At 45.6% G+C, this 20,229-nt stretch overlaps 1 protein-coding gene across 1 annotated transcript in view; it reads left to right on the forward strand.

The window, feature by feature from the left end:
- The first annotated feature begins 7,146 nt into the window (after positions 1-7,146).
- Positions 7,147-20,229, forward strand: part of LOC104407229 (lethal(3)malignant brain tumor-like protein 4) — a 37,191-nt gene continuing 24,108 nt past the window's right edge. The window contains exons 1-9 of the mRNA XM_010016452.1: positions 7,147-7,260; positions 11,197-11,350; positions 13,254-13,362; positions 13,941-14,049; positions 15,453-15,510; positions 16,568-16,656; positions 17,905-18,009; positions 18,942-19,077; positions 19,561-19,652. Of these exons, the coding sequence (XP_010014754.1) occupies positions 7,147-7,260; positions 11,197-11,350; positions 13,254-13,362; positions 13,941-14,049; positions 15,453-15,510; positions 16,568-16,656; positions 17,905-18,009; positions 18,942-19,077; positions 19,561-19,652 (966 nt within the window). The remainder of the gene's footprint in view (positions 7,261-11,196; positions 11,351-13,253; positions 13,363-13,940; positions 14,050-15,452; positions 15,511-16,567; positions 16,657-17,904; positions 18,010-18,941; positions 19,078-19,560; positions 19,653-20,229) is intronic.

A 20,229-nucleotide genomic window follows, 5' to 3' on the forward strand; every position in this document is an offset into this window, starting at 1 on the left:
GAACACTGCCAGGGATGGGGCAGCCACAGCTTCTCTGGGCACCCTGTGCCAGCGCCTCAGCACCCTCCCAGGGAAGAGCTTCTGCCCAAGAGCTCATCTCAATCTCCCCTCTGGCAGGTTAAAGCCATTCCCCTTGACCTGGCCCTCTCCAGGTTTCTTGTATTGAAACCAGGTGCTAATTTCTGTGCTTCCAGTGGCTCACCCTTGGCTGCTTGAAGGAGCTGCTGAGAAGGAATTGCCTCTGAAATGCCTGGAGAGGATCTGCAGCTGCCCTTGCTCACGCTATTGAGGGATCTGGCATGAAGAAGGGACAGTACTGGGCTGTTGGTGAAAAGCAGCAGTTCAGCTCTGGTTTGTTCCTGTACTAAAGCTGACACAGGGATAGTGGAGCCCACGGTATCATTTGTTTATCCTTGGTTTATAAATCACAAGATGTTTCTAAATCACATTTGGCAAATGTTGGTACTTTTGTGTGGATCGTCTGTGAGGGTTTTTTCTCTTTTTAAAGACTTAGCTGGAAATTTGGGTTATAACTTCGCAAAGTGAAAAGCTGGGTGATGCTCTCAAAGCATCCTGGGCACTTGTGTAGATGCTCTCAAGCGAAGCTCTGAAGCACACACAAAGTCCTTTAAGAAAGGAAAAAGGACTAAGCACATACTTAGTGCACTGTTGGATCACTAACAGCAGCACTGCTCACAAGAGTGGCACATTTCCTTCCCCCACTCACCTTTCCTGGCTGTGATAACAATCCTGCTGTACTTGCTGAAACTCCAGATGGGAAAGGAGGGATGGGAAATGGCTGATGTACATGTGCAAGATGGGCTTTTTCCTTGTGCTCCGAAAAATGACTTCTCCAGGTGGTTGTTTCATTAGTTCCTTGACTAAACATTTCACACCCTCCCATCATCTTCTAAGAAGATTCATTTTTGACCTAACCTTTTCTGCAGCAGGGCCAGAAATATTTTAGCAATTTCTCTTTGTATTTAACACAAAGAAGCATGTGATGCTTAATTGAAAGAACTTGGGATGTTTTTATATGACCATCTGTGCCAGATTTTGCTCTTAATTCCTTCATTCTGTTGTAATGCTAAATCTGCAAATAACAATTCCACTGCACATGCTCCCAAGCTATTTAGAAAACAAATACCAGAAGAAAAATGTGGTTTGCAGTTTGTGCTGCACATGATGTGTGCAGAACTGGGGTGCTCGGGCTGCCTCTGCCTCTTGACTTCGGCATCAAATGGATCTGCAAGCCAAGCCTGCGCTTCACTGCAGTTTTTAAGCTTGCTTCATCAATTTGGTGCAGTTTTAGTCTCTGTTTCTCTATTTTATAGCTTAAGACTAGTCCCCTTATCACCAGATGTTTGGGCTTTAGATAATCAACCCGAATCATTCTTCAGAAAATGATGAGTATTCAGAAAGGTCCAACGTGATGAAGTGGCTTTAGAACAGAATAAACAGCACAGTGGTTTGACATCCCTCCTTTTGGTTGTTTCCATCAGCTATTTCCACTTTAAGAGCATGTTTTGTTGCAAAATTAATTCCTTGTGCCTTAGTTAAACATGTCAGTCATGTGAGTGAACTTCTGGTTTTCCATTAGAAGAATCACTTCCCCCTCCCCAGCACTGTAGTTGTCAGAAAGTTGACTTGGTCTTGAACCACAAATCTGACAGTGCCCTTACAGGTCATTGAGTGAAAAATAGTTCTGATTCTGAGCGAGGAGAAGTATTTACATCTTGCATCTGTTGTTGAAGAAATGGGAGCAGGTTTAGGAGTGGCTGAAGTTCCAGGATCTTGCTTTGGGTGGCTCCTGCAGAGCCGCTCCTGAGCGTGATGGTTTTTATGGTGTACGATTTCTGTGCAGCACCGGGTGGTGGTCATGAGTGTGTGTGGGTGTTACAGTGGTGACAGCGTGTTCCAGAGGCTGGGATTAGAGCATCAGGGTCTCAAGGAGATGTCTCTGGGACTCTTTGCTGAGCCCATTGAGTATGAAGGACTTCGGCCAGTTGCCTTTCCCACAGCCGCTGGTCTTCGCAAGCAGGGAGATGGATAATCATAGAATCCCAGACTGGTTTGGGTTGAAGGGACCTTAAAGTTTCTCCAGCTCCAACCCCCTGCCACAGGCAGGGACCCCTTCCACTAGAGCAGGTTGCTCCAAGCCCCTGTGTCCACCCTGCCCTTGAACACGGCCAGGGATGGGGCAGCCACAGCTTCTCTGGGCACCCTGTGCCAGCGCCTCAGCACCCTCCCAGGGAAGAGCTTCTGCCCAAGAGCTCATCTCAATCTCCCCTCTGGCAGGTTAAAGCCATTCCCCTTGTCCTGTCCCTCCATCCCTTGTCCAAAGCCCCTCTCCAGGTTTCCTGGAGCCCCTTTAGGCACTGGAGCTGCTCTAAGGTCTCTCAATAAGGAGCCTTCTCTTCTCCAGGCTTAACAAGCCGAGCTCTCAGTGTGTCAAAGAGCTGGGGAAGACAAGCTCAGCACCAGATGCTTTTAATGAAAGATGTAAAATGAAAACAGGATGTGGTTCTGTCCCTCACTTTCCATAAATGAACAGAAAGTGTTAACTCTGTGGACGTGGAGGTAGGTTTTGTACCTTCTTTTGCGTCCCTCCCTGTCTCTCTGGCCTAGGTCAGGATGCTCTCAGAGCAGCACCACGTGCCTCGGGCAGCTCCTGCAGCAGAAAGGACACAAGAAAGGCTGTTTCCTCACTGGCTCCACACTGTCACATAAATCTAAAGAGAAAGGTAGCTGCAGATGGGGACAATGAGGCTGGAAGGGTGGCAGTGCCACTCCGAGCTGTCCCAGCCACACGTGCTGCCACTGAGGTGCTTGTCGCTGTGCTCCGAGGAGACACTGGCTGGGCCCAGGCTGGGTTTGTGTCACACAGGGACACTGCAGAAAGGGCATTCACACAGCGTGGCTGCTTTTCTTTCAGCAGCTGACATAAACACGTGTCCTTGTGTATGTTTGGCACAACTGTGACAAGACACCAAGAGAGAGCAGCTTACAACGTGCGATGCTGGTTTAGGCTTCACGCTAGGATCAGCTGCTGGGTTTAGAGTGAACTCACAGTACTGCTGCCTGATCTTATAAATGGAGTTAAGTTGCCACAGTGCCTGTTCATTTGTCACCCAGCTCAGCACCACCTAAGCATAATCCATACCTGAACGTGTACTCAGTGTAACCTGGGAAGTGTTGTACAAATGAACGTGGAAAATTCCCCAAACCCAGAGGAGTTTATCTTAGTGGTCCCGTGGCAGACCCGAGACAAAAAGCATTTCCTTTTCCTCATGCTGCAAGCCCAAGGCATCCGTCTCCTTTCCAAGACCATTTTCCCCCTCTGATCTTTCAGAGCAGTATTTTCCTGGGTGTGTAGCTGCAGTTTTTCTCTTTTCATGAGGAACAAAAATTATAAGGAAATACAATGGATGGAGCAGGAGATTCCTCAGTTCTGACTTGTATCTTTTCCTCTTCCTCACTGACATAGATGGTGAAAGCACTTCAGTCTTCTTCATGCTGTTAAATGCTTGCTGGTGGTTACTAACACTTTCTCTTGAGGCATTGCTATGGTTCCCTTGCAGGCTCTGAAAATTCATTTCAAGCCCTGATTGATGAGGTTCCTGGAGATGAAGCTGTTTGGTTGGGTTTTTGGTAATGGTTATTAGTTCAGCCTTGCAAAATACTGCTTGCCTGAGGCCAGTAGTAGGTTTTGATGGGCAAGTCAAGTGTCATCAGTCACCACCATAGCAAAGGACAGGCAAATGACTTTTGTGTCTGAACTGGTGAGTGTGCAGAGCAGGTCCTGAGAGCAGATTCTTTGTGCCCTGCAACAAGTCATGAAATACTCTGTTTCTGTTTAAATTGCAGTTTGGTTCTCCACTAAGGTCAGAAGAGTGACTGGCAGAGCTAATGTGCTGCCGTTAGAAACAGCTGCCAAATCATACCAGAACCTGGGCATGCAACAGGCTCTGATCTCCAGCTCGCTGTGAGTGCAGACCCATTACACTGAAATGACCAGCTTTGCTCTGTTTTGGGGAAGAAAGGTGATTTGTAAGTCGGGTATTCCCAGAACAGCACAGGATCAGATGGTTTTCTGGATGCCAGCTGCTTCTCAAATGGAATTTTGCCTCCTGGTACATGGCAGCTTAGCCAGAAGGGCTGCAAACTTTCATGGTGTTACTTGATTTATAGTCTTTGGGTTTATTGCACCGTTGTGCTTCTTACATTTACCCTCATATAGAGACACTGAAATCCTTATGTCCTTGGAAATGAACTTGAAATGGGATTTCTGGTGAAATGTTTCCTTCCCATTAGGTGTGATGGTGTGTAGAGAATTACATCAAACCCCCATCCACCCATTTGGCCTTTGCTCTTTCCTGTTTGTAGGAACTTGCACCTTCTTGCTTGCTTGCTTTGTTTTGTCCCCTAACTAAGGCAGGGTGGATGTGAAAAGCCAACGCTGGTTTTCTGCATTAGTGATGAAGCAGTTTCCCAAGGCTGCTCTTTGGTTCAGCAAAGACCAAAACCTGAGTATTTCTGACTTCCTTTGCCTATAGGTTCCCATAGGATCTCTGAAGTGCAGAGGTCTGGCTGGGAACATCACCTCTGCCAGCATGGTAGTCACTGCTCCTTTTGTAAATCTGAATCTGTGACTGAATGACTCAGAGTTTTGCTCTATCTTCTCTCGTGTTAATGTTTCTGAGTCTTAAACTGTTAAGAATGAAAAGCAATCACAAGAAGGACAAATGGGGAACATTCCTGCCTCGCTACAGCTCTTCTAAATGTTTCAACTTAGTTTCTGCTGTCTTTTTAATTGCACAGTTTGCTTCCTTTTATTGGGCTATCTTGATTTTAGTGTAGATTTTACTGATTCGGAGCATTATAAGGAAGGTAATTTCTTTATTATATATGTTTTTAGGGGTTTTACTGGATTTACAAAACACAGGGGTGGAAAAGCCCATTATTGTATTGGGTCTTCTCTGGTTAGTACGAGATTATTGTCTACATTGTGATTTTTGACAGTTTTCCTGGCCCAGTTTTAAGTCAGTTCTACAGCTTAATTACTCCTGTCCAAAACCTTCCAAACTCCTTCTCCCAGAGGAGCTCTGTAAATAGCCTTGGTGCTTGAGCTTCTTTATTTTTAAAGCCTGAATGCAAAGAATAACATCTAAAAAGTGATGGCTTTTCCTTTGCTGAAACTGACAGCAAAACACTGGCTACAAACAAGGGTTTATAGATGTACATCAAACACTAATGTATGGCAAAGCTGCAGTTGTTCCATAGCATCCTCCAGAAGGCTTATTTAGTGGGATCCATGGCTGTTCCCACAGCTGTGGCACGGGTCTGGTCTGTGCATGTAGCCAAGGACACGGGGTGCAGGTGTTCCAAGCCTGAGGTTCGGTTAAAGCGGTTGGAAGCTGAGCTGGTGCTGCAGTGGGTGCTGCTCTGCTCCACCTTCCACCCCCCATACTCCTGACCAGCCAGTGTGCCACCAACTTCACCATCATGCAGGATTGTGAGTAGTTGAGGTTTTATACTTTGAGGGGAAAAGGAGGAGCTCCTCCTCCTTGCGATGCCCCAAGATGTTTGATATTGCAGTTTACAAACATCTGCCCCACTTTTGACCCAGTTAAGATCCTCAGGAGGAGCTGTGGGGCTTGACTTAGAGCTGCAGGCATGCCCAAGCAGCGTTATTACCCTCCATCTGCTCTGTGGTTTTGCCTTTGGCTGAATTAAACACGCACTTTCAACCTGTAGGTAGAAGGTCGAGCATGTGGAAGGCTTCAGGTCAGGAGTGGAGTTCTCCTGCCCTAATTCAAACACTTGGCACTTAAAACCCTGTCCTGGTCATGTGTCTTCAGGCACTTTCCAGTGCTCAAGGAGAGAAACAGTCTGCGAAAGGCAGAGCAAGCAGACGGTCCTTGGACGGTGCCTGCTCTTACTCTGACTTAAGAGCTCTGAGTGACCTTGTTGAACTCAGGAATTCAAATCTCAGGGCAGAGAAGACCCACACTTGGCTTTTTTGGCTGTTTCCACAGTTGAAATTGTCACTTGGGTTCTGCTTTTTCAAACTTAGTGGAATCAGAATCCTAGAGACTGGTTTGGGTTGGAAGGGACCGTAAAGCTCCTCCAGTTCCAACCCCTGCCACGGGGGGGGTTCCAACATCTTCCACTAGAGCAGGTTGCTCCAAGCCCCTGTGTCCAACCTGCCCTTGAACACTGCCAGGGATGGGGCAGCCACAGCTTCTCTGGGCACCCTGTGCCAGCGCCTCAGCACCCTCCCAGGGAAGAGCTTCTGCCTAAGAGCTCATCTCAATCTCCCTTCAACATCAGTGGTTTTGCTTATACTGGAAAACCGAGTTGAACTGACAGCTGAAGGGAAGGTTGTGAATCTTACTTTTACTATCTTATTTGTTAAACAAGCAGTTATGTTCTGAGATTGTAAATATTCAGGCTACATTTAAGAGAGAGAACATACAGTTAATTTATGGTCAGAGTTTGGTTAATGACTGCTGCAGGAAACAGTTGAGTCATTGCTATGGGGATCCCATGCAGCAGCAGGGCTTTTAGTGAAGTCTTCTCATGGAGCCCATTAGTTTATTTGCTGCTATGCAAAAGCAGTATGTGGAGCTTAAGCATTTTAGGAGCCTTCTAGCATTTCGAGAGCAGAGCCTTGACATTGCAGCAGCAAAAGGGACCTGATGCTGCTCCCCTCCAGGTTGTACAGGCTCGTCACTTGTACGTAGTGTGTGAGTTTGTGCATCTACCCGGGTAGTTGTGTGCCTGTAATTTGAAATCCTGGTACTCCTGATATCCAAACCAAAGCTCCTGTTGAATCTGGAGATGCCAGGATTGGCAAAACCATCATGGAAATCAAGTAACTGTTAAACTACTGGTTTATTTTTTTGTCCTCAAACTGCACATCTGCTTAATCCTCTTCACTTGCTTTCAAATCATGGGCAAAATACAAGTTTTAACATTTCCCTCCCCCATCTTTTGAAACAAATATTGCTCTAAAAACCCCTTTGTGAAATATAAGCAACAGGCCTCATTTATTCTGTGCCTCTTTTCTCTTGTTCTGTTTTGTTTTCACACCTTAGTTTTCTTTCTTATCATAAATAAAGAGCCCAAAGACTAAGCAGAAAGATGGAACAGGATTGCTCGGAGAAATTCACCAACATCCCGACAGAAGACCGCGACGTGTTGAATGCCTTAGACTGGACAGACAGCATTGGTACCTTGCCTGGTAGCAACATACAAGTAAGAAACCAAGGAACACACGATGCAAGAGGCCACCCTGCCTTTGGCAGCACAGGGTATCTGCAATATAGTCTGTAGTTTGCAAATAAAAGTCATGCAGGGAAAACACTTTGCTGTAAACAACTGGGTTGGCAGTACCGAGAAAGTGGTGAAGTGTTAGTGCTGGTTTAGGCTGGTGATGCTCCCTCTCCCCTTCTAATTTCTCGCTCAATTGATTTCTGAAGGCAGGAAGTGTTTTAAGTAATTGTTTTCTGCTCATAGAAGTTATGGGCCTGATCTTCCTCATTCTCAGTAATGTCCACACAACATACTCAGGCAAGAAATCCCATTAATTTCAGCCCAGCATGAGAAAGACATTTTCTTTGAAAGACAAATGTTCTCAAGTTGTGGGGTTGAGTCTTTAGGCCCATTTCATGTCAGTGATTGTGGGGTTTGCAGCTTCTGACAGCTGTCTGTATCTTCTGTATTCATGATAGTGAGAAACACAGCTCTTGTTTAGATCAGAACCAAGATCTGATGGTCACAAACATGGTGTTCTCTATTAGAGGAGGGTGAGTGACTGTTGACTGTTTCCCAAATTGCTTTCAACTGTTATTTCAGTTTGATTGCACTTCTGATGGCTGAAAATGAATACATAAAATTACCCTCCAGGCTGCGAGTTCTGAATCTCAGAGGGGAGAAAGATCAATTTCAAGTGAAATAAATTGGAGCTGAAGGGACTTGAGAGCCCTGAAAATTCTGATTGTTGGTATTGCATCAGGCGTTCCGAATCACTGGTTTACACTCCCATAAAACTCATGGAATCATGGAATGGTTTGGGTTGGAAGGGACCTTAAAGCTCATCCAGTTCCAACCCCCTGTTCCACGAGAGCAGGTTGCTCAACCGATGTGGAGCTGGCTCCATTGGCTTTCATGGAGGTCCTGTGGGTGTTCATTTTGCAGTGGCCTAAGTTTTGCCCTGTATTTAATCAAAGTCATTATACTTCTGCTTATTAAAAGACCTTAATAGTGTCTTGCCACAGGTTTCCTCTTAAACAGCAGTACCATTCCGTTGCTGAACTAGCTTCCTGTGTATTGATTCCTCTTAAGAGTACAGAATCAACAAAGCACCATGTTATTTATTAGACTGAAAGACACCAGGTAATATTGTATTTTATATTAGGCATATAAGAGCACTGAGTACCACTGGAGAGAAAGATTTAGCTGGAACATGGTAACTGCCTGCACAGGAAACTGCTTCATTCTTAAGATGCCGAACACTTATTTTCCCTGCAGAAATGTCAGACACTTTTTTTGCTGTTTAGTCCCTTTCCCTCTCCCTTCCCCCTGTATCCCAGTTCTTGCATGCACAAGGAAAGATATTTTCCCTTTATTCCCTTCAAAAAATTCTTAGGAAGGACAGATTATTTGTGTGGATTTCATATTAGCAAACATGCTCTGTTGAACTCCTCTGTGTAAAGGAAGATGCAGTCCTGATAGGAGCACAGTTACACCTTTCCAGAACGTAGGAACGAGGGATACTGCCTTGAAGAGTCCTGGGATGACACTGGAGGTTGCCTGCATGGCACAGCCAGTCCTCAGCATCAGATCAGCAACTGCTCATAAAGATGTTTGTTGTCTTTCTAACACAAACTTAAGTTTTCTGCTGCTGGGCTCCCCCAGTTCATGTGGCTGCAGGGACACCATCAGGTCATTAAGGGAGGAGGTAACAGCCTGTGTCTTGCCTGGTTTGGGCTGAATCAGAACAGGACATTTGTATGCAGGGCTTCATCTGCTAATCCAGAGTGACACTGGCGCCTTCCCCACCTCCAGCTGCGAGCTCTGCTCTGTGTGAGCCCTGCTGCTTAATGGCACATAGAGCTCTGGAGATGCTCCTTCCACTGCCCTCCTCCTTGTGATGCTGAGCTGTCCTTACCAGCCACAGCTCCCCTGGGACCTGCACCCCTGTGCTCCTGCTCTCCTGACATTTGAGGAAAGCGATAGGTTTCTCCTCTAAACTGGATGGTCTCCCACAGGAAACTTGGTCCTTTTAGAATTCTCATTTCTCCGCAATGGATTGCTTCTCTTAGTGCTGAAATAAAAACGATGCTCTTTCTCTTCAGGGCTGCAGAGGAAGAAGGGAGCTTTTCAGAAGCAAGTCCAACACCTTTGAAGCTTTAAGAAATACAGGCTTCAGATAAAGAAAAGGGAATAGAGGGAACAACATTGGGGATATGGCTTTGATAGGGTGCTGGAGGCGGGAGCCTGAGCTCAGGAAGCCTGCAGGAGTAGAGGAAGAACGATGCTTCTCAATACAATGAGGAGCCTGCTTCAGAGGTGAAGCAAATGCTTTTCAAGTGGGTTTAGCAGGTTTGAGCAGAGCGGATGGCTGAGAAAAGATCTCAGTCTAATCAAGTGCTGTGAATAAAAGCTTTGGAGCAGAGCTTGCTAATGCAGCCCACCTCTGACTTGTCTCTTTCATTGTGGAGTTCAGTAGCTCTGTGTTGCAGGCAGTAGGATCAAGGAGGGAGTGACCTTCAGAGCTGTTTGCTCATCACAGAGGTGCCTCTTTCATTTATTTATCTATTTCTCAGTGCTCTGTTGCGTTTGCAGATGGGGACTAATAAAAGATGCACATTGGCACTATTTGACACACTTTAATCCTTTGAGCTGGACAGATGAAGTGTTCCTTCATAGCCTGAGAATTTTGTTGACCTTAAAGGATGTGAGTGTGAAGTCTGCTGCCTGTCATTCATTTCCACAGCTGCCCTGTGGTGTGAGTGCTTCGTGTCTGTGTACAGGGGTTGTCTTGTTTGCATCTGGGTTTCCTCTGGGCCTGCAGTAGGACAAGGAATATGCAGGGATGGGAGGAATGTCTGAGCTGGAGCAGAGCCTCCATGGAGGGTCACCTGCCCCAGCAGCTCCTGGAGGGTTTCTTAAGGGTCTAAACTTCGGGGAGTTGGGGCTGGGAGCTCGGACACTGCAACTCCTGGTCTTACTGGCACATGTCACCTACCTACTGTTCTTATCTCAACCCATGGGATTTACATTCTTTCCATTCTCCTCCCCATCCCTCTGGGAGCGGGGATAGAAGAAGGAGGGGAGTCAGTGAGTGGCTGCATGGCTCTGAGTTACCTCCTGGGCTTAAACCACGACACTAGGTTGTTTGGGAATGCTTGGTTTGGATTTGAGACTCCCGCTTCTATCTTTGAGTCAGGACCCCACTGTGCCTTTCACTAATAAGTGGTACTGTGCAAGGAAGAACTTAACGAATGGCTACTTCTCAGTGCCTGCTGTTCATGAATAGCCTCTGCCTATCCCTGCATTCCTCTGCTCCTCTGGGAAGTTCATTTCCCACCAGACTGCCAAGTGTCAATGAAGAAGGGTTGGGAACCGCTTGGCCTCTTGCAGCTCCAGATGCTCACCGTGCTCTGATGTCCTTAAAGCCCAGCCAGCACCAGCTGGGAGTTGTATCGGACCAGTTCTCCACTGGAATGTGACATCTCTGTCAGTGGCTGGGTGCTTCCTGCTTGCACTGAGTTTTTAGGGAAGTTGCTGTATGTCATAGCTGAAATTAATGTCACTGTGCTCTGCTGGATGAATTTGAACCATCACAGCAGAGGTTTGGTTTAAACTGATTTTCTGAGGGTGTTTCTCCTGATGTGTTCATCAGAGGTCTGGGTTTTATAAGGAGAGCACATCCAACACCGGTAGAATTAGTGTTGTTTTCCTTCATGGACCACAAAATGTATTGCTGGGGTAGTTCTGGGGCCTGTTGGTGCCACTTTGAGGGAAAGCTTTGTTGGGTGTTTCTTGCTTTTATTGTTACTTAATGCTTTTTAACTTACATTCAGCCACTTCTTTTTGTCCCATGCCTAGTGCTCCTTAGGGAATCCTATTCCTTCCTCCCCCCTTTCACTCCTACTTATTTGCTTGCTTTCTTCTCTTAACCTGCAGTTCTGTGTAAATGAGTTTGGACTGTTAGAAATCATTACTGAAGCCGAAGCAGAAGCCATAAAATCTCTTTCAGCCTTAGCAGTAAATGCCAACCCGACCAGCTTTGTTCCTGCTGCTCCCGACGCTTCCGCTGCCTCTGGCCCTGGTTTGGAAGGTGAGCTTTTTGCTGTGGGAGACAATATGGTTTCTGAAACAGCTTTCAGAAGCAGGTCTGAGTGAAAGGTGTGTTGCATCGTGCTCCCAGGCTCAGCGTGGGGAGTGAGTCACTGTCTTACTGCCAATATTTAAGGAGTATTTAGAGTGTAACTACTGTGTAATCGTAGCGGTACTTGGTGCACGCACTGTGCTCACCTCTGTGCAAGGGAAGTGTGGTTGGTTGCAGGAATGATCTGGACTAGATTGTTGATGAGGTCAAACATCCTTCTCATGCTGAGTTGTAACCTGTGTCCTGCGATCTCTTGAAGGGGTGATTCCGGGAAGTAGTGGATCAGCAAGGATGTCAGTGTACCAAGAACACCAGTGGTTACTTCTCATGGCAGAAGTCTGCTTCTGGATTAAACCATACTGCCTGGTTTAGGCCTTCAGGACCAGAATGGTTGGCTCATATCTACATTATTAAGGGCTCAGCCTCCAAACCAGGGTGGTTGCACGCACTGGGCAGCCAGTTGGCTTTCCCCAGGATTTTGATGGAGCTGTTTCTGGTTTTGGGTAGGAAGGCTTTGTCCCTGTCTTCCTGCTGGCTGTTCTCATCCTGAATTTCATTATAAGCTCTGCAGATGCTCTTACAGGCCTTCGCTCATGCTCCTGTTGATTGTGGGTCACTCTTCTCATCTGTGTGAGCTGAGGAGATGTGAACCCATCAGGCAAAGAACCAGCTCTTACATGGACACCTCAGCAGTAAGGATTTTTCACACCCTTTTAGTCCAAGTGCTTCCATAGGTCACTGTGACTTCTACTTGAGCACAGCTCTTCAAGCGCTCTTGGTTCTTTCAAGTTTTCCCTGTTCTGTCTGTTCCCTGCTTGGAATCACTGGTCCCTGACAGCACAGGGAGAGGCTTTAAGTTGTGACACAGGCAGGTGTGCATGGACTCTGTGTGCAACAGCCTGTCTGCCCAATTCCAGCCAGGACCATCTGACATCCTATCAGGCTAGAGGGAGCAATCAAATAGACATGAGTAACATCAGTTGTCGTAGCAGGATGAGTGCAGGTGCTGGGAGGGAGACTGGAAATGGCTTTAAAGAAAAAGCAAAGTGACTCATATCTCAGCGTTCTGGAGGTGGTGGGGGGGTTGTCTTCTGAAGTGTTTAATGGTGTGTTCAGGACTGGATTGATCAAACCAGTGCACACAAGCACTGCCAGTGAATGCAGAACAGGAATGACGTGTGTGGAGGAGCCACCGCGCACAATCAGCGCGTCAGGTCGCTTGAGCATCAGCACAGAGCAGATGCCTGGTAATGGGTATCACTGTGTAATTTGCATTAGGAAGAGCTCAGATCATAGGAGAAAATAAACATAAATGAGATACTGGAGTTATTCCTTACATTTTCGTGCTTTCATCCAGATGAAAGATTGCTATAGTCCCTTACTAGATGTAGAAATAATTGTTTCTATTCTCCCATCAATAATGTGTTGCTTTTAGAGGCTGCTTGTGAAGGATTTACCCATGTACAAAATATTTATAAAGGTAGAGGGGTTTTAACTTAACCAACCATATTAAAAGTATTCAAACAAGATAGACTTGTTTGGCATTTGTCTTTCAAGGGAGAGGGTTACAAGGAATAAAGAACTATAATAAGATTTGTGACAGTGTCCTGGTTCGAGCCTCAAGATTATATCCTCCTTTTGCACTTGTACAGGAGGCAGGTTTCTCCAAAATTAAAGTATTACAGATCAAAAGGGGTTCACTCTCTGCCAGCACACAGAGAATAACTCCTTCCCTCCCAATGGGCTACCAAGGGTCACTTAATGAAAGTTTGTAAAGGATTTTGACAGGACTAATTGCATGAAAGGTGCTTTCACGTTCTAATGTAATAGTTGTCTGTCTTTGCTTCTGCAGTGCCCAGAGAAGCCGTGCCCTGCTCCGGTTTCCAACCCTGTGAGCCAATGGATTGCTTTGAGAATGGAAAGTTCTGTACTCAGACAGGCTCCCAGCAGCACAGGGACAGGTAAAAAAAACCCAGGATCTTCTCGTTGTGTGTTTAAAAACATTTAAAGAGAACACTGTGTTAGACAAAAGTGTTGCTGTGAGTAGAACGAAGTCCTCAGAGCAAGTGTTACCGTGGCAGAGCTGCCTATGACCTTCCTGTTACCCTTGAGACTCCAGTGCCTGACCGAGGGAAGCTCCTCTCCAGAGCTCCATCCCCATTTCTCTTCACAGCCTGCAGAAATGCTGGCTGCCTGCTTGTTGCCTCAGTTGCCCATCTTACAGACAAGGATGATGTCTTAACTTCCTGTAGAGTTGTAAAAAGGCAGAATTAAAACCCCTTTCAAGCTGCTCTGGTGGTGGGAGCTGTGCCAGCACTTTGGAGTGCTTTGAAAAGATACATATCTGACAAATCCTGCAGACAGGATTCACTTCTTCAGGTGCTCACTCTTCTAAAGGGGCACAGAGGCACTGGGATTGCTGCAGGACAATTGTTGCACTTTTAATTTGCTTTTGTTTTCAATTTTGGATGTTTAGTGATACCAGAGACATTCCAGATGATTGCAGAAACAGGGGAAATAGTAGAAATGTTAATCCCAGCAGTGGCTGTCAGGTGAATGAGGCTGACAGACCTGTCAAACGTCTCAGAAGGAAGAGAAGACTGCTTCTGGAGTCGGAGGATGAGGAGGAAAATGCAGATGAGGATGAGGTAAATGAGGCTGCATGTATTTTCTCTAAAGAGAACTGTGAAAAGCAGGGACAGCTCTCCCAGCAAGGCAAGCTGAGCTGAGGGAGGTTGTTCTGTGCCCTGGAGATTGGTCTGGGTCTGAGCCTGATTCACATCAGTAATAAGAGTATCTGTTCTGAAGTGTGGGGAGTCAGAAGGGTGCATAGCTTGTGTGAAGGCAAAGTCAAGAGCGTATAGGTGTAGCTATAGCCCTGAGCACCAAGTGTATTTCACAGCAATAAACCCACATGCCTCCAAACTACAGTCAAGGACTATGATGTGATACTGAAGATCAGTGTCAAACTACAGAGTTTGATTCCTTTTTATTAGGTACTTGCAAGTACACTCACTGCACTACTAGAAACCTGTGTTAATGACAGATGAACACAAGTACCTCGGTCCTGACCTGATCTTTTCTCACCCTTCATTAAGCACCTTACTCCCTTTAGGGGCCTTTTTGTGCGTGCCTGCACTCTGCTACCTCATGTGTAGCATCTCAGACTCGAACCATTCTGTTTCTATTCACGTATTGCACATGCTTTTGTAATGCAGAGGCACTGGGGCAGGTGTTTGTTGGGAATGCAAGCTGGGACTTCTGATGTCATGGGCAGTTGAACTCATCTTGTTGCTCAGCTTTTCCCTGTGCTGTGTATAAGATGTTTTAAAGTCTGTCTGTTTACAGAAGTCTTTGCATTCTGTCTCTTCCCCCCTGCTCCTCGTCTGAAACTGCCCCCCTGTCTCTTCTGGGCCATGTTTGACAGGCAGCTTTGCATTTCAGATTGTGCCCTTTTGGGTTTGCTGTGAGAAACGACAGCCCTGGGTGAATTAAGCATGAGTCTGAAAACCATGTAGAAGAAACGGGAATGGCAGTGTGGCTCGAGCGTGGCACAGGGACACCACGTTTCCTGGGGTGTTCATCTATGACAGGAGTTACTTGAAGCTTCTGCTTCCTTCAGGGCTTCATAAATGACTTTTTTTGCTGTATCTGTTCCCTGGCATAGATGGACATAAGGCTCTCTGAAAGGAGAATGGAGCATTACATTGATGTTGCTTACGTGAGCAGTAAATTCTGCACTGCAGAAAGCAAATCCTCTGCATTGTAATGGAGATTTTGGGCCCTTGCTGCTCTTCAGTAGCCACATTGAAATGAACCTTAGTAGCATATATAAAATGATTTGTAAAGCCCTTTGGGATGCTGCAGGATCAGAGTTATGTATGTAACATACCCTACTAATGTTCTTGCAGGGTTATTCAGAAGAAAATAATGATAGCTAATAGTCCTGTTAGTTACATGTTACATCCTTATTGTACCTGCATTGTGAGATGATCAAAGAGGGAGGAAAAAACAATATTGCTAAACTTCTTTTTAACATATCTGTGTCTAGGAGAAGAATAAATCAAATAATATGAAAAGCCGCAGAAACACTAAACCAATAAAACAAGGTGAGCTAAGCTCATAGTCTCTTTTCTTTAATGTTTATAGATTATTTTGATTAGCTATTATAAAATGAATCATAGTAAACAGGAGAGGAAGGGACAGTAGAGCTCATTTCACATGCAGAATAGCTGATGAGGTACATAACCCTCTTACCACAGCCAGTCTTCTGAAGTGTATTAGTAAGAACATAGCAGATCTCCCTGCGTGATGGGCACAGTGCGGAGGAGCTGGAAGGAGACAGCCTGATCCAGAGCTCACTGAAGACAACAAGAGTCTTTCTTCTTTTGCCTTTAGAGAGCTTCATAGCCACAGCCTACAAATGCTAAACAGCAAATAAGTTGTGAACAACATGTGATTGATTATAGACTATGGGTTATAGTCATATACCCTAAAGGAGCCAGCATATGTAACTGGGGGAGATTTCTAATGTGCATTTAAAATGTAATTTTCTGTGTTATAACCATGGTCCTACTACAATGAATCCAGGCACCTCCCCAAGATGTTGTTTTCATCATCTGTGTACTGGTAGATGCATTGTGGTATTAGCAGGTTATAAATATCTCTGTGTGTATATATATATATATATCTAAAAGATCTTGTGAACTGAACAGAAATTCACATGGCTTTTCATTTGTTTTGTTTTAGGTTTATTTCAGCTGTCATTATATGCCTATTCTGTGCTGTCATCTAGTTTATATCTAACCCCCTTATTCCTCTGTGACATATCAGGAAAAGGAATTCTTTCCCACAATTTTCAGTTACTGTATCTTGTCCAAACTTTACAGTGGCAACTCTCCACAGGCAGCTTGCCAGCAATCCGGGTGCCACAATTCATTGGACCTGGGATATAACAAACGACTTCTTTTATTTTAATGAGAAATGAGCACGGGTTTCCTCCTGCTGGAATTCATTCCTTGCCTCAAAAGTTGGCTAACACTGCCTCCTTTGGGGTACAACTGCAAAGCAGCATTGGTGTGTACATGGGAGGAGAAAAAGAGAGAGGGCAGAGCGGGAGGAATCAGAGAGAAACATTCATTTTTCTCTTTGTGTTTGATTGCTTAGTTGTTCCTGGAAAGAAGAAGGTATGGAACTGGGTTTCCTACTTAGAAGAGGAACGGATGCCAGCTGCTCCCCTAAAACTGTTCAGAGAGGTTGGCAGCTTTTTCAACTCTTCTGCTATGTTTTTTCTCAGGCAGCATCACAGAATTACTAACAGAGTGGAGGCAGGGTTAGAGCCTACCCTCAAGCCAGCAGTTATGTTTATGAGTTCTTTCAGTGCAGAAAAACCTCCACGTGTTTGTTTCCAGCCCTGAAGCACTGTGGAAACAAGCATCTGTCCTGTGAGACTCATCCCAAACCAGGGTGTAAAACTGCTGCTTGGATCTCACTCACAAATGAGCAATGACTGTTCTAATCTGCTTTGGGCTGCTCTGGATAAATGGGCTGTTAGACAACCTCCAAGATGCATTGGAGAGAGCGAGCTTAATGTCTTTCATGTGTCCTGGGCTTCCTCTGTGGTTGTACAACACCCCTGCCAGCTTTCCTCAGTAGAAAACTGCAAGTCAGTCAGTGCTGTGGATGCTGTAGGTGGTCACAGTGAGAAGCAACTGTTACGAGGGAGGGTGGAAGTTGTGTGCATTCAGTCGGATGCATTAAAGTTGGAAGAGGATAAGCTTAATGGCTTTAACCTGCCAGAGGGGAGATTGAGATGAGCTCTGAGGCAGAAGCTCTTCCCTGGGAGGGTGCTGAGGCGCTGGCACAGGGTGCCCAGAGAAGCTGTGGCTGCCCCATCCCTGGCAGTGTTCAAGGCCAGGTTGGACACGGGCTTGGAGCAACCTGCTCTAGTGGAAGGTGTCCCTGCCCGGGGCAGGGGTTGGAGCTGGAGGATCTGTAAGGTCCTTTCAGCCCAACCCAGGCTGGGATTCTATGAGTTCAGCCTTGGTGAGGCTACCTCTGCACTGCAGTGCACCAGCCCACGTGGAATGTTTAGCTCCCAGTGAGCTCTTCAGAGCCAAGGGCTGTTGGCACTTACAGAGGGAGATGAGAGGGAACGTCAGGTGATGGCAGTGGATGTTACAAGCCATTTGCAATTCCACTTCTGATTTCTTTTAAGCCTTTACTATACTTCACCTGTTTAATTGGATTAAGACTGCAAATAAATAACATAAATGTGGTTCAGTTCTTTTGAGAGATGAATTAGAATGACAAATAAATGTGAACTATGGTGCTCATGGCATCATTGATCTCTGTACCTGTGCCCGTCTGTTAAAGCAGCAATCATTTAGTGAAGGAATTCTCTTCTGAGTTGAAGAGCTTTTAAGTATATGTAATGACTGTTCTCTGTTAGGTTTCATCCTTAGGAATTCAACCCAAATGTTTCTTTCTTTCCCCCCTCACAGTATCAGTCATTCCCACAAGGCCGGAATGGATTTAAGGTTGGAATGAAACTGGAAGGGCTGGATCCTGAACACCCCTCTCGGTTTTGCGTTCTCACCGTGGCTGAGGTAGTTGCTCTTCCTGGTTTTGATTCCAAAAGTCCATATACATTTAGGATTGGTTTTTTTTCAATAGAAACTAGAAACATAAGAATAGTAGGACTTCAATTAATCAATGATTAGGAGGAGTTCAAGGTGGTACCCACGGAGCTGCTGCAAGGGCTGGAGCAGCTCTGCTCTGGAGCCAGGCTGAGAGAGCTGGGCTGGGGCAGCTGGAGAAGAGAAGGCTCCTGAAGGGGACACCTTAGAGCAGCTCCAGGGCCTAAAGGGGCTCCAGGAAACCTGGAGAGGGGCTTTGGACAAGGGTCTATAGGGCCAGGCCAAGGGGAATGGCTTTAACCTGCCAGAGGGGAGATTGAGATGAGCTCTGAGGCAGAAGCTCTTCCCTGTGAGGGTGCTGAGGCGCTGGCACAGGGTGCCCAGAGAAGCTGTGGCTGCCCCATCCCTGGCAGTGTTCAAGGGCAGGTTGGACACAGGGGCTTGGAGCAACCTGCTCTAGTGGAAGGTGTCCCTGCCCGGGCCTGGATGAGCTTTAAGGTCTCTTCCAGCACAAAGCACTCTGTATTCAATGATTCGTTTTATGATTCTATGACACTGAAGGAATAGTGTTACATGCTTCAGTTATGTGGAATCTGTGTTGATCTGGTATAGACATAGAGGTTCTTGGGCTGCATTTGTACTCCAGAATTGCTGCAGAGAAATGTCTGCATCAGTGTGGAACAGGAGGCAGGGAAGTCACGTTGACCAATTTCATTCTAAACTGCTTGAAGTGAGGGAAGAGTGTGGAAACTGGGAGTCGTAAATGAGGAAAAATTAAGCTGGCTTTCGGGAGATAAATGAGATCTTAGATATGTCTCTAAATCCAAATATGAAAGCAGTGTTTGATTAGTGTTTAACTTCTTTTTGACCCTTTATGATAATCAGAGCTCCCCTTATTATAGGTACAGGGGTACCGAATGCGATTACACTTTGATGGTTATCCAGAGTGCTATGACTTCTGGGTTAATGCTGATTCCTCAGACATCCATCCTGTTGGCTGGTGTGAAAAAACAAGTCATAAGCTGCTCCCTCCTAAAGGTATGGAACAAAAAACACAGAATAGTCTGCAAGAAACCATAAATTCTGCTAAGAACTGGTTGTCCTGACTCTGTATGTTTCATTTTTAGTATGATTTCAGTGTGGAAATCAATCTGAGTGGCTTAAAGTGAAGAGGTGGAACTAAGAGAGTGAATCACAGAAGAAAAGAGCAGTTTCCTTTTGATAATGCCAAAGATTGACGTTGTGGGGCAAATTAGGAGCTATTGGATGAGTGTGGAAAGCAGGGAGTCTCTTTGGGATTCAGAACTCACTTCTTTCCTGCATTCTATTTCCTAGAAAGATTCCAAGGTGGAGATTAATGATTGGACATGAGACGTTTTAGCTGAAATGCATAACCCTGAAGATTGGGGAAGGGCAGAGAATGTGCCAAGTTCATATCCCTCCCAGGTCATTTCCAGTTCTGAAACCTCAATCTGAACGTAACAGGGCTGTGTAAAACAATCTTTTCATCTCTCTTTCTAGGTTTCAAGGAGGGAGAATTTAGTTGGACTTCCTATTTGAAGAACTGCAAAGCTCAAGCAGCTCCAAAAAGCCTTTTTAAGAGCCTCAGCACTGTGAGTGATATTGAACACAAGATGTTACAAATAGGTCTGATGCAAAGTGAGTTTTGACCAGAATATTGACGTGGTTTTAATACACTCACGGCAGAGGTGCAGCCGTGGTACAGTCAGATACAAGCTACTTCCTGCTCTGATTTGTTTTGAAGATGGGAAACTAGCACAATTTTTCTTCCTTCCCCCAGGCACTGACTTTCCAGAGTGAGAATTTGTAGTTCCCTTCCTCTTTTATACTGGAGGCAAAGATTTACACTACCATTTCTTCAATATATTACAGCAGTCTGTTTTGCTGCGTCCCTACAGCCAAGATATTTGTGTCACTTCCTTCTAATTTAATCATTTCCAAAATAATTCCTGGTTTCCAGCCACGTACTCATGTGCACCGTGGGATTCATTATGAGGCTGTGGATCTTGAGCATTTCTCATCCTTCCCCCACTGTTGCTTTCTTTTTGGGTTATCAGCCTCAGTTCCTGTGTAACACTCACTGCCATTTTGTGTCACTCGCATGACATGAGTTCCATGATCTCATGGATTTAGTGCTGCAGATTTGATGCTGGAAAGTACTGACTTCAG

Source organism: Nestor notabilis, unplaced genomic scaffold (genome assembly GCF_000696875.1).
Source record: "Nestor notabilis isolate BGI_N333 unplaced genomic scaffold, ASM69687v1 scaffold13466, whole genome shotgun sequence".
Lineage (NCBI taxonomy): Eukaryota > Metazoa > Chordata > Aves > Psittaciformes > Psittacidae > Nestor > Nestor notabilis.